This window comes from Macrobrachium nipponense, chromosome 1 (genome assembly GCF_015104395.2).
Source record: "Macrobrachium nipponense isolate FS-2020 chromosome 1, ASM1510439v2, whole genome shotgun sequence".
Taxonomy (NCBI): domain Eukaryota; kingdom Metazoa; phylum Arthropoda; class Malacostraca; order Decapoda; family Palaemonidae; genus Macrobrachium; species Macrobrachium nipponense.
Genome location: NC_087200.1, coordinates 209,318,462 through 209,334,086, shown reverse-complemented (window position 1 = coordinate 209,334,086; position 15,625 = coordinate 209,318,462). Strand labels below are relative to the sequence as shown.

General features: G+C 34.4%; 1 protein-coding gene across 1 annotated transcript in view; it reads left to right on the top strand.

The window, feature by feature from the left end:
- Positions 1 to 3,851: 3,851 nt before the first annotated feature.
- LOC135219075 (venom prothrombin activator nigrarin-D-like) overlaps positions 3,852 to 15,625 on the top strand; it is a 24,894-nt gene continuing 13,120 nt past the window's right edge. The window contains exons 1-2 of the mRNA XM_064255505.1: positions 3,852 to 3,942; positions 7,876 to 8,067. Coding sequence (XP_064111575.1) covers positions 3,852 to 3,942; positions 7,876 to 8,067 — 283 coding nt within the window. The remainder of the gene's footprint in view (positions 3,943 to 7,875; positions 8,068 to 15,625) is intronic.

Genomic DNA, 15,625 nt, shown 5'->3' with positions numbered 1-15,625 from the left:
TCAGTAGTCACTGCACAAACGTGATTTTTATATACTACACTTTACTGATCTTTCAGAATTTAGTCCTTCAAGACCATCCAAGTAACATTAACATGAGTTCATTTTATTTAGACGGGATATTTTGGTATTATATTTTACACAACAATATTTGAAGAGTTTTCCATGATCATTTTATGAATCCACATAATCATTATCAGTCTATTTATTGCAAATCTTTATAGGGTTTTCACTTAATCTTATGAATGGTCTACTATATCACCTGTTGCAGTGTAACAGAGAATAAATATAACTGATTGAATTGTTTCTTGAAGAATTCACAGTTTGTGGAAATGACAGCACGTGCACAGCTCAAGGGGGTTACTGCTACAATGAATTAAGTGGCCAAGTTTGTAATGACATCATTGATGCAACACTGTGCTCTTCTAGTACAACATGCAGCTGCTGCCTTCCTTGTAAGTGACTTTCCCTCAGGAGTATTTTCATGAATATTCCTCTGTTTATTATTTAAATTATTCTTTCTACTTTCTTCTCTTGAAACCATATTAAAGACAGTAAAATTTTCTTTTATTTTGGAAGACTAGAAATGGAATGTTTTTCCTTCTGTAAAGAAATTTTTTCCAAAGATAAGTGAATCTTGAAGAATTTCTGTCCTTATAATGGAAAATATGAAAATCTAAATATATCAGAACAGGCAAATATTTTCCATTTAACGAAAGGAGAGACAGCTGGATGCTTGTCTGGCCAACTGTCCGGAACGATTAGAGGAAGGTTAAAATGTACAGTTGTTCTTTATTCATAACGACTGATTTAATTTTCAACAGATGCCTAACACTACCCCAAATATTCAACAAGTTGTTCCTTCCATATTCTATAATCTTTGTTATATTTTGCATTTCTGATATTGAAAGATTTTTATGATTGCCATTGTGCTAAACTAAAAACTGCATTGAATGCCAATCATACCTGAGAGGACAATTGAGATGGTTAGTCAAAGCCTAGTCATGCTACATACCATCCAAAGCCTAGAGCAAGGTACTATATTCATTGTGAATATTCATATAGGGCCAGTGAGAAAACGTTTGGCCACAGGCTGTGCATCAGTAAATGTAAACTTTCAGTTTAGTACCCTTGAATTATCAGTTACTCAAAGAAAATTTAATACATATGCATACATCCTTTTATTATTTGGGTATTAATATTATTAATCTTATCTTATTTCATTAGGAAGAATGGTAATTTATATGCTGCAGACCTTACACTGTGGTTCTTCAGACAGTGGTTGAAAAAAGGAAGAATAATTCTTAGTGAGGGTATCGTTACAGGTAGGCTTTGGCAGTCATTACCGTAGTCACTCATTGCATGTTGGTATTGGAGAGGCGAGTTGTGGTTATACTGATTAAGGAATGATGGCATCTCTGCTCAGGGCACAGCATTTGTTATATTTGTTAATGAGATTGCTGCTAATGGCGGGACTATTCTTCATGAGATACGGGGCAGTCCTCTGATCCTTAAAAGATCAACTGTTGTGTCTTCTTTACTAGACATTACATGAGTCATGAGGATATTTTATAGGACTGTCTCGTTCTTCTTGTAGTTAGTGTTTATATAGCCTATATGAAACAGTCATACGGTCATTTCGCCCTCCTTGGTGACAAAGCTCTCCCGATGGTACCACTTGTCGATGGCATTCCTTGTCACTTGTCAAGCTCTGTGAACAGGATCCCCTGGCACCTCTGGGGCATGGCCAGACTCACAGCTGATTGTAGAGCTCTCTTGGCTGTGATAACCAATAGAAAATCTTCCCATATTTTTCTAAACCCATTTTCCATCATCAATAAGCTAAAAAATTATTCCTTATACCATTCACCCTTTGTAAATGATAGCTAAACTACTGCAACGTTAGGTTAATAAGTGAACTTCTGTTAGCTTCTGTATGGTTCACTTGCTGTATGAAGGAATTTGCTGTACTGTGAAAGCACAGTTTACGCTCATGGCATGCAAACTACCATTCTTTTCAATGAAGTATACCTGAAAATGTGGCTTATTCGTAAGATATTATTATTATTATTATTATTATTATTATTATTATTTTATTATTATTATTATTATTATTATTATTATTATTCTGTTAAAAAGAATGGCTGTTAACGAATTTATTTCATATGATAACTTTTCTATTCTTCTTATTGACTCAGCAATATTATTTAATAAACCAGCCAGTATTCATATTGGTATTTAATAGGGAAGGTGTGGGAATGCTTTTTTTTTTACTAGGGAAAGAAAGGGGGGATTTTGATATCAGATTCTATGTTTGTGTTGGGTTTGTCGACTGGTATACTGTATACTGGTATACAGGAAGGCTGAATGACTGGCCTCATTCAAGCGGGGTTTGTCTCCAGGTATGCCGGTATAACTGGTCATGACCAGGCATAGTTCGTCATTGTATATTCAGGCTGGAATTTTTCTAGTTCTGCTAGTATTATTCTTCTTTTGTTGACATGTTTTGACCTCCTCGAAGCTCACCTTGGAACATGTTAGCGGTATTTGTAGTGGCTCAGCTCAGGCTAATTTCTCACTGGTTGAGCTGGTCTCAGGTGAAGACTAGGATCCCGCATGGATGGTCGCAGTTCTTCTCGAGTGCGATTGCTCATATGTTCCTGGGGATGGGAACTGGAATTCTTTACATCCTGCAGACGTTCCTGATTGGCTGGCATGTTCGTGGGACTATTCACAGTCATCGTCTGGATGGCGATAGGGAGGAGAAAAGTTTCCTGTGTGATGTACCAGTTTGCCTTCTCCTTCCCAATATGAAATGCTTCCAGGAGGCGTAGGTGGCAGTGGTCGGTCCATAGGTCGGGTCACCAGAGATCTCCTCCAAGTATACTACTTCTCTTGGGAAGGACTTGTTCATTCCCTTAGGTACAAACGTGCCTGTGCAAATTTCTTATTTGCCTCAAAGAAAAAAATTACCAGTTTATCATCATCATTGCTGGTGAACTGTAGGTTATATACATATAATCCTCTCCTCATTCTTTCTACATGACCTTCCACTGTGGATAAATGGTTCTTAATCATTGCATTCAACAGAAAGGGAGAACATGTTGCTCCTAATAAAACAACTCGAAACCTATACACTAACAATCTGCTATTAGGATCTTTTGGATCTTCAATCATTGAAATCTTGTATAGTTTCTATCCTCTTCTCTCAGTTGCACCATTAAGAATGCCTTCTCTATGTCACTAATACAGGCAAGCAAATTTTTTTTCCTAAAACTACAGTAGGGATGACGGTTGGGTGCACATGGAGGATATAACAATCAGAGGACAGGAACTCAAGCAAGTTGAGAAGTTTGTATAGTTGGGAAGTGTGGTAACAGCAGACGGGAGGCAAATTGAAGATATACAAAGAAGAAAACTAGGAGCAGCAAAAGCTTTTGAGGTTCTGTGAAAAAATGTGTGGTCAAGGCATGAAATCAGCTTGAAAACTAAGATGAGAATATTTAATGCAGTAGTACTACCAGTACTGATGTATGGTTCATCCACCTGTGCACTGACCAGAACAGAGGAGAGAAGGTTGGATGCTTTTGAGATGAAACTGCTGAGAAGGATACTTGGCATTAAATGGGGCGATTATGTTAGGAATGAAGACATCAGGATGAGATTGAGGCAAAGGCCAGTCAGTATCAGGCTGAAGAAGGGAAAGCTGAAATGGTTTGGACATGTTGAGAGGATGGATGAGAATAGAGACCCCAGGAGTGCACTGGGAGCAGTACAAATAGGAAGAAGACCGCTGGGTAGAAGGTGGATAGACATAATTGTCAGGGATCTTGAGGATGAAATCCATAACCTAGATGAAACGAGGGAAATTGCTCGGGATAGAGACAGATGGAGAGGAACTGTATCAGCCGTGTGCCACTGGCCAGTGGCGGGAAGATAAAGGGAGTAAGTAAAACTGCAGTAGAACTTTGAGTAGGTCAGCTGTTATATATGGTCCTGTCCACAATCATTCAAGCATAACCCATTTTTCCTCTGTCTTAGCAAACTGTCAAATACTATCCAAATGGGGGTTTGTACTGTTTTTTTTTTTTTTTTTTTTTTTTTTACACCATGTTGTGCTAAAAAATGAGTTCATCGTTCATCATTCTTGAAATATTGCACCCTCTCTGTTACACCTTATCCACCTGATCCTTCAGGATTTTCTGATAGTATCCCAGATATCGAGTGTCCTTCCGAAACTTGACACACGTTGCTTCAGTCTATTCCAAGCCAACCCAAACTTGTAGGTTAATCTATACCTATTGCCTTTCCAAGGCAACGCCACAACATACTGTTTGTCAACTTCGGAATAGGTTATAGTACTCTCAGAGTTCTCTAATAACTTTTTTTCCTCTTCTGTTATCTCACTACAGTCATTACCCAAGTGATCTATACTCCACAAAGTTTCAAGGTCTAGCTTTGGTTCCTTTAAAGGAGTAGTCTCTTCATTCATAGTTTCATCATTCATTTCCAGTGCCAGTTTTAAAGTAGAAACATGAGCCTCCTTGGTGGGAGGAGAACTGCAGGTGCTGGTTACCACATGAGCAAATATGGTTGGTAGCAATTTCCTAAACCCTGGATGTGGTAAGTTTATACATTGTCAAACCCTATGAACAACAATATAGGCAATTGTTTCTTTATGTGTAGATCAAAATCTTTATCAGCCAAGCTGATTTTTATTTTGCACAACAACCTTAAATTCCTTTTAACATCGAATTTCTTTGTATATTCTGGTAGCTCGTCTACCACTATACAATCAATTTTTATAAATCTACCCTGATGAGGCACAGCGATGTTAACCATTTCATACTGTTTGACTCAGGTTGAAGTCAAACAACCTCTCAATGCTATGTTCTCAACAACCCTTGCTCTTACAATGGAGTCATTCAAGAGTAGATCTCTTGATGAAAGGTCTCTCGGCACAGGTATCCAACAACATTCAATTTTGCACAATGCGACCTCTTTTACTCTTCAGTTATATTGTGGCTGCAGGTAAGATCGACAGATTAGTCTTCTTATTTCCCTATCCGATATTTGTCAGAGAGAGTGTTCCAGCTTGTACGCCACCTTCCTTAGTCTTTGGTTTATTTTAATTGCATATAACCTTATGATATCGAACACTGCAACTATTGTTACAGCCTTGCCTGCCACAATCGGAACTGAAATGTTTACTGGATGCACATTCGGAACACAGCCCCAGAGTTCTAAGTTTTTTTATGTTTTCACCTCAGGTTAAGAGTCTTACAATATGTCCATAAATGAATGTCTCCGCAAAGTTCACATCCTTTCACCTAGTTTACCTTGGCTTTGTTTGTATTTTTAGACCCCACTGATGGTTTTGTTTACTGCTCTTGTTCTACTGCGAAAGTAGATACACTTGTTAAGGGTTAGCTTTTACTGTTTCATTCTATATTTCCGCTTCAAGATATATTTTGAAAGTGTCAAATTTAAGCCAATCTTCCCTACACCTTCGTTTTATTACTTCACTAACTGTGCAGGGTAGTTTGGTGTAGAGCAAGATGGTATACAACTCATTCAATTCCAATTGTGTTAGGAGTCTCAGTCTGGAAGATTTATTTATTTATTTTTTTTTACATAACGTGATTTCGTCTTTCCTGGCATGCATCTCTTCTAATAAGTTCACTGCTTGTAAATATTGATCTCCTAATTTAAAACTCTTATCAGTTCCAAAGCATCACCTTGCATTTAAACCCTTCAAATAAGAAGACTTCTGTATATTTTCAGTCAGTACGTTGATGCACTGAAACTTCAAATGTAGTTCCCAAAATGAATTCCATTCTTATACATCACTATCGAAATATTTGAGGTCTAATTTAGGCAGCATTACATTAGCTTTGACAGGCATTATTGGTGCACTAGTTTAATTTTTACAGCCTCTTGTATGGCACATATGGCTCCCTCAGGGTTTGCATATCGCCCGGCCTCTACTAGAACACAAACATGGCTGCTTTGTTTACGTGTGGTCTCCCCCACCCTAAACCCCGAATTCCCAAAGTTCCCCATCATTGTTGGGTAGATATAACAGGTAAATAACAGTTGATCCCCAAAAGATTAATACTGCTTCTTCATCAAAAGCACTAAAACTGTAGGAAAAATCAATTTCCAAGATAAACGTAGGCCCGGAGTTATTAGCTAGAATTACCATTGGGAATGACGAGTTCACTACCCTAGCCTGAATTATTTGAGACTGGCTTCCAGCACCGTCTGTACTTCGTAACTCTAAATCAAAGTTCATCACACGAAAGGTACCTTTATTCTAGATATGCATATCCCCTAAAGGCACCTTCCCGAAACGAACTTTGAACAGAGAATACTTAAGCAATTACGATACAGAGATCTCGATGATTTCTTGTCATCTTAATTATGGTTGAGTCAATGAGTCAATTTAGCACAACCATACATTCTGGTTAATGTAGCATGACTGCTTTTAATGACCATGATTGACTGACCACCAACCGCATTCGGGCAACTACCCAAACAATCAAACAACCGATGATCAGTAATTAGAAGCTATTACATGAAATAATTAAACACGCCACTTTTCCTAACGAAATACAAATATAACAAAACATACCTTCCTTTCCTACAATACACATTTCCACTTATGGAAATGAAGAAAATACATGCAAAGATACATTACAACTCTTGTTGAAGTTTCGACACTCAGAAACACCTGAGCACTCGCACTCAAGAAGAACTGCAACCATCAGTGTGGGATCCTAGACTTCGCCCGAGACAGGCTCAGCCAATGAGAAATCAGCACCTGAGCTGAGCCACTACAAATACCACCATCATGACACTGCTTCTTCAGTTCCTCTGCTAACTCGTCCCGATGATGACATTTGAGGAGGTTGAAACATGTCAACAAAAGAAGAGTAATACCAGCAGAACTAGAAAAAATACCAGATGATGAACCCTGCCTGGCAAAGACCAGTTATACCAGCATACCAATCGACGAATCCTGCTAGAACAAGGACTCTGATATACCAGCCAACAGAATCCCTGGTCTTTTCTTCTTTTTTAAATAAAGATAAAAAAGCATTCCTACATACTTTTTTGTTAAATGCCAGTATGGATATTGGCCAGTTATTAAATGATATTGCTGAGCCAGAAAAGGTATTAATAAGAGCAGAAAAGTTATCATATAAAATTAATTTACTAAACACAGCCATTCAAAACTTATAACAATATGTTTGAAAGAGGGTCTTCTTTCAGGATACTATTATTTTTTTATTCTCTATCACAGTCCTCTAATTCGACTGGGTGGTATTTATAGTGTGGGGTTCCAGGTTGCATCCTGCCTCCTTAGGAATCCATCACTTTTCTTACTATGTGCGCCGTTTCTAGGATCACACTCTTCTTGTTACTATCATTATTATAGTCGCAGTCACATAATCATACTCAATTCTGTGTAAATCGGGGATCTTTAGATTGGTCAGTTCTTTCTCTTTATTACCAAGCCTTGGTTTTTGTCCCCTTGCCCTTATTTTCCTGGCTAACATATTCCTCCAGCCTTCCACCCTTCTTTTTCAGCTATCATGTTTCCACAAAAGTTCTTTCAAGGAAATCACTTAGATCAACACACTGACCTAATACTCATTAATAACAAGGAATACTGGTTTTTTCTTGTCTGTTCGTGGCATGAAAACTATGTAAAAAGATGTTCAATGGAATGTTCTTTTGCAGATATGCCTAACTAACTATCAGAATGACTTTATCACCAAGTAAGCTCAAAATGCTACAAGTTTTTCTGAATTTAAGCTTAGTCTTTTTCAGTTAGTACAGCACCCCTCTTTTGAACCCTATGTTACTTTTCAGCTCCAGGCTCAGGATCTTCTGAATCAGAATCTGCAGAAGATCAGTCCTCAGAAATGGGATCTGTAGAAGAAACTGGATCTTCAGAAACAGGGTCTTCAGAAGTGCAATCTTCAGAGGTAAAATCTCCCAATCCAAATCGGCCTCTTCCTCCTCCTGTTCATATTCCTACTCGAGGAAGACCAGCTCATCTTCGTACGCCATAATTATCTACATAGATTATTGGACCTGATTTAAGATGGTTATAGTTACGCTAATTTAAGATGGCTATAGTTACTCTGATTTAAGATGGTTATAGTTACTTTGATTTAAGATAGTAGTTAATACACTGGACGTGCTTAAAACAATCAGGAGCTTTTGAAAAAGTTATATTTTTTGTTAATTCCCAAACATATAACCTTTGTATCTTTTCAAAATTGCTTATATGAATAATTATGTGCCTTTTTGCTTTGATTCATCAAATTTGGAGAGTGAGTTCTGCAAATAAATTCAAAAAATTCCTTGGCTTTTTTATTTGTACTTATCACAAGTATTCGTTGACTTCAAGGTAAGTTGCAAAGCGTAAAAATCCACAGCATCGTCGAAAATAGTATTTGATAGAAAAGGTGCAGCTAAACCCCACAAGGTCAGAGTTGTTAGGCCTTGGGAAAAACAAGTCTCGACAGGGATAACAAAAAACATTTCATTGCAAAAACATTGTGATTGTGGAAAGACACTGAGGACCTGTATGCAAGATGCTACTAAACAGCTAGCATATATTAAATCATAATTGTCACCAGGAGCCAGCCCATAAGACCGAATTACACCCAGTTAAAAAGGAAAATTCATTCTGCCTCCAACAGCACAGAAACTTATTGCAATTTTGCAATACAATGGACCCCTGCCTATAAGCAGTACAGGATTCACGGCTTCACAGATTTGCAGATTTTTTTTTGTGGAACGCATAGCCACCTTATTCGCAGAAAATTCGCATGTTTATGGAATTTTAACTAATTGTATTTTCACATAATTTTTGTAAATGTAAATTTTGTGATAAAACTATTAAGATGTGTTTAGCAATCTTAAAGGGGGCATCTTTGATGTTGGAACTGCATATTTAAATAGACAGTTATGAGCGTCTTAGTGGGTGTTAAGTATTCACAGATTTTAACGATTCGTGCGGTGGTTGTAATACCTGTCCCCAGGGAATATGGAGCTGATTTAATATTTGTGATTAATAGCCCAAAATAATGCATTATACCAACATGAAGGGAAAATCCACTTTAGCCCTAAAATCTGTCTGGTTTTACCCCTTGTGTTTTGGCAAAATTTTCATTGATTATAACATCCTAGTTCCTGCCAATTTATATATATATATATATATATATATATATATATATATATATATATATATATATATATATATATATATATATATATATATATGTGTGTGTGTGTGTGTGTGTGTGTGTGTGTGTGTGTGTGTGTAATTCAAACCTACAAATTTCCTTTAATATCTAATTCACTCTACCTCGGAATCGATATATTTTCATACATGTATCGAAGGGAAATTTTTTAGTTGATAATAATATTGTCCAATGGACAGGCACGAAATCAGGACCGACATTGACGTTACCAATTCTGCTAACAGTGAGGCTATAAGTTTATATCGATTCTGATCTTACAAATCACCGTTGAACTCGGTTTTTTCGTAATTTCAATCGATATGAAACCCCCTCTACCATGTTAGCCAATTTGAACACATCAGCGTGATTCATATAAATCATTCGAGCTACAAATGTTCTTTAATATCTAATTCGCTCTACCTCGGAATTTATATATTTTCATATATATACCAAAGGGAAATTTTTTAGTTGATAATAATTTCGTCCCCTCATGGAATCAAACCACCGTCACCGTAATTGGCTAACATGGTAGGAGGGGTTTCATGCAGATTCTAATAAGAAAAAACCGACGGTGATTTGTAAGGTCAGAATCGATATAAACTTATAGCCTCACTGTTATCCGAAATGGTAACGTCAATGTCGGTCCTGATTTCGTGCCTGTCCGTTGGACGGTGGTTCGATACCATGATGGGATGACATTATTATCAATTAAAAAATTCCCCTTTGGTACATATATGAAAATATATAGATTCTGAGGTAGAGCGAATTAGATTTTAAAGGACATTTGTAGCTCGAATGACTTATATGAATCACGGTGATGTGATATATATATATATATATATATAATATATATATATATATATATATATTATATATATATGTATATATATATATATATATATATATATATATATATATATATATATATATATATATATATATATATATATATATATATATATTTATGTATATATATATATATATATATATATATATATATATATATATATATATATATATATATATATATATATATACATATATAGGTTCAATTACAAAGTTTTTGGTCATAAGCCATATTAAAATTGTAAGAGTAACCGCGATAGTTTTATTTAGTTGTGAATATTATTTAAGTTTATATATTTCTGTGAAAGATGTACTTCATAATTCTAATTGGATAGGGTTATATATTTATATATATATATATATATATATATAGTATATATATATAATATATTATATATATATTTATATACATAAGGGCCGGAGCTGGAGCTCAAAGAAGATCTATCCGAAGGAAGTAGTAGGGAAAGGCATCCTCATCTTTCAACAGTTTATTAATGCCGACGTTTCGCGACGAATTCCAGGTCGCATTTTCAAGGCTAAAAATATATATAAGTTTACGAACATTAATAATTGATCTAATTTAATTTATATTAAAAATGTCATGGCAACAGCTCTCAATACAGTAAAAAGTAAAAAGTTAAAAGGTAAAAGGTAAAAGGTAAAAGGTAAAAGGTAAAAGTTAAAAGTTAAAATTGAACAGCACCTCCAAAGTCAGACATATTAAAAGTACAGGACTTCACTAAAATTTCAGAAACACCTACCTATACAAAAGAAAGAGTAAAACTGATACAATATAGGTAAAAATACAGTGAGGCAGACCAGCTGCCCAAACTAGGCTATGAACAATTTTACAGAGGACGTTTGGGTATTTAACGACGGTACAGTCTTTTTAATAATGATAGATTCTAAAATTGTCAGGTTGTTGTTGTTCCGCAGTTGGCCCAAGATAGAAAAATCCTTGCTGTCAATATATGTTTTACATGTTTTTGAGTGATTCCGTATATTGGATTGTTCTGGATTTGATAACCTACTACCTGTTCTATGGCTTATGCCCCTGTGGGAATCAATTCGAACCTTCAACAGCCTCCTCGTGCATCCCACGTATGTCCCGTGATCACATCTCGGGCAAGTATATTTATATACGACGCTGGACGAAAGCAGAGGACTGAGTCGGTCTTTGACTCTAAACAGCGATCCAATGGTTAAGGGATTTTTGGGGATAATTTTCGAGACTAAAGGTGTTTGCAAGTTTCCCTTTCTTGCATGATGATACCTTTAGGAGAACATGCACATCCACTATTCAAAAGATGTTTCCGGCTGTGGACTTGAAAATTATCCCCAAAAATCCCTTAACCATTGGATCGCTGTTTAGAGTCAAAGACCGACTCAGTCCTCTGCTTTCGTCCAGCGTCGTTATATAAATATACTTGCCCGAGATGTGATCACGGGACATACGTGGGATGCACGAGGAGGCTGTTGAAGGTTCGAATTGATTCCCACAGGGGCATAAGCCATAGAACAGGTAGTAGGTTATCAAATCCAGAACAATCCAATATACGGAATCACTCAAAAACATGTAAAACATATATTGACAGCAAGGATTTTTCTATCTTGGGCCAACTGCGGAACAACAACAACCTGACAATTTTAGAATCTATCATTATTAAAAAGACTGTACCGTCGTTAAATACCCAAACGTCCTCTGTAAAATTGTTCATAGCCTTGTTTGGGCAGCTGGTCTGCCTCACTGTATTTTTTACCTATATTGTATCAGTTTTTACTCTTTCTTTTGTATAGGTAGGTGTTTCTGAAATTTTAGTGAAGTCCTGTACTTTTAATATGTCTGACTTTGGAGGTGCTGTTCAATTTTAACTTATAACTTTAACCTTTTACCTTTTAACTTTTTACTGTATTGAGAGCTGTTGCCATGACATTTTTAAAATAAATTAAATTAGATCAATTATTAATGTTCGTAAACTTATATATATTTTTAGCCTTGAAAATGCGACCTGGAATTCGTCGCGAAACGTCGGCATTAATAAACTGTTGAAAGATGAGGATGCCTTTCCCTACTACTTCCTTCGGAATATATAATATATATATATATATATATATATATATATATATAATATATATATATATGTATATAATATAATATATATATATATATATATATATATATATAATATATATAATAATATTATATATATATATATATATGTATATATATATATATATATATATATATATATATATATATATATATATAATATATATATATATATATATATATATATATATATATATATATATATATATATATATATATATATATATATATATATATATATATATATATATATATCTATATATATATATATATATATATATATATATATATATATATATATATATATATATATATATATATATATATATATATATATATATATATATATATATATATATATATATATATAATATATATATATATTATATATATATATATATATATATATATATATATATATATATATATATATAGATATATATATATTATATATATATATATATATATTATATATATATATATATATATATATATATACATATATATATATATATATATATATATATATATATATATATATATATATATATATATATATATATATATATATATATATAATATATATATATAAACCTATCCAATTAGAATTATGAAGTACATCTTTCACAGAAATATATAAACTTAAATAATATTCACAACTAAATAAAACTATCGCTGTTACTCTTACAACTTTAATATGGCTTATGACCAAAAACTTTGTAATTGAACCTAATACTTTTTTTCTATTTTTCGCTAGTTTATTTATTTATTTTTTTTTTTGGCTTGAAAGGAAAATATTTCATTTTATTATACAAAACCCAGATAGAACTGGTATTGTTAGAGATATTTCATTTATTCTTATTTATAATTTCATTTATAATTATACTGAGATCTTTACCATATACATATATGTTAACAAGTAACTCTCTCTCTCTCTCTCTCTCTCTCTCTCTCTCTCTCTCTCTCTCTCTCTCTCTCTCTCTCTCTCTCGATATTTTTTATAATATATTAATAAGAACACTAGTACAATTACGGGAATAATTTTGAATGAAGAAACATTTATTTATTCGAGACGAAATATAAAAAAAATATCGGTAATACAGGAGATAAACAAATTTCATGTAACCTAGCTCTGAAAAGCATCTCTTATAAATCCAAAAGGGAATCAATATCCAGTAAAAGTTAGAGACATTAGTCATTATGACGGGAATATGAACAGTTTGGCATAATACTTCTTTCATTGTGTATTCTCGTCTCTTAATCCATTAACAAAGGATTCTCTCATTTGCTATTTCGCTCGAGACGATAAAACTCGATAGAGCTGTAATAGATGCAGTGCGAATTATCATTTTATTCCATTTTATGGAATTTAGGCTAACAAGCCAATACTGCAACACTTCGATCATTCAGCACATAGAACAGGGAAGAGAGGGAGTTGGAATGGTTGGACAGTTTATATGATTGATAGGTCCAGAAAATAGAGAAGTCAAGGTACAATTGTCTGAAAGAGGAATTGGAAGAAGCCTGAGGAAAGGAAGTTGGAATGGAGGTACTACTTGAAAGAAGTCGAAACTTATTAAATTTATTTTCGGTACCCAATATTGTAAGTCACTACTAACACTAACAGAGTTCTTACAAACAGGAGGCTGCAGTCGGTTTCTTTAATAAAAGTGATATAAAGCTCAGGGTTACAGGTCTATAATTAGATCCACAATAAAAATTTATTAATCTTTACCTGTGACACGGAATTTGATCGCAAAATTCTGTAAAAAGTTTGTTTATTGGCTTTCATTTATTTCCTGAATACAAGCCAACACTCATCTAATGTACGAATAAGGTCATAAAGATACACGATCACTTAAGTCTTCAATATTAAAATTATCAATGAATATGGATTACAGTGAGTGATGTAGATTTTGAAGAAGTTATAAATAAATTCTAAGATAACCGACTTCCATTACCAAGACACGAGATGTAATTCTCTCTCTCTCTCTCTCTCTCTCTCTCTCTCTCTCTCTCTCTCTCTCTCTCTCTCTTTGACGAAAATTATAATGAAACCTTCAAAGGAAGCAAAAATAACTAATTCTGGACGAAAAGTTTCGGAGAATGTGTGCCGGGGAAAGATGAGCCGAAGGAGAAAGCTATTAAGGTCTCTTCTGGTTCTAAGAGAAGGTCTCGTTGAAATTATGAAAAATTTTCTCACTTCACGTTCCTTTATGTTAATCTACATATTTCGCAGAGAGAGAGAGAGAGAGAGAGAGAGAGAGAGAGAGAGAGAGAGAGAGAGAGAGAGAGAGAGGGTGGGGGGTGTGTTAAATATACATCTACTTAGAGACGAGGAAGTTTGAAAATATTCAGGTTTACAAGTGGCTCTACCCCGTCAGAGTACAAAAACACACAAAGACTTACACGCACGAATCAGCATACATACATACATACATACATGCTTACATACATAAATATATATAGGCACTACTCCAGACCCCACACCTCTAAATTATTATTCACAGGTATAGCTTGACGATAAGCAGGTAAAAGGAGCTTACAGTAACTAACCGCTGCATCAGTACATGACAATAAGTATAACAGTAACTAAGATGAATATCGAATAAACTACTCAGTCACACGAATCGGGTAACTGACAATCAATTATTATAGGTATAAATCACTTAGCTGAGCACACATGTAAAAATATATAAGATATAAAATCATTTAAGCTACCTTGTTTTAAAGCTCGACCACTGCTATCGATTCAGAAACCATTAAAGAATGTCTTAAACATCTGAATTTACAATTGACTTAGAAATTGAAAATGATGCAGTGGATAACGACTCCGAATAGACAGCATAACGCTTTGCATGTTCTGTCCGGAGAGAAAGGCACCGCATTCAGCAAATGGAACTGAGCCTTTCTCTCCGGACAGAACATGCAAAGCGTTATGCTGTCTATTCGGAGTCGTTATCCACTGCATCATTTTCAATTTCTAAGTCAATTGTAAATTCAGATGTTTAAGACATTCTTTTATGGTTTCGTCAAGTGAACGGTTGCACCGACGTGTGGTAGATACAACTAGAATTTTAGTATGAACAGATGTAGTGTCTGATATTACAATGTCACTCCTTGTAAAGCTTTGTAACATCTGATACTACAAAGATACTATATGCTTGTCGGTAAATATATATATTACCCAGGTTCCCACCTGGGTAATCTCCAAAGGCATTAATACGTGTTTAATGTGTGCGGGTAACCTATTTTTTGGCATTCTGTATATTTATTTGAAATGTAATTTTTCCACTTTGATTCTACAATGTTTGTTTTTTTCTATTTCCCTCTTTTTGACTCAAAATGACCGATGATTTTTTTTGGAAGCTTGTTTAGAATATTTTGGGTATTCTGACATCTGAACTCATGA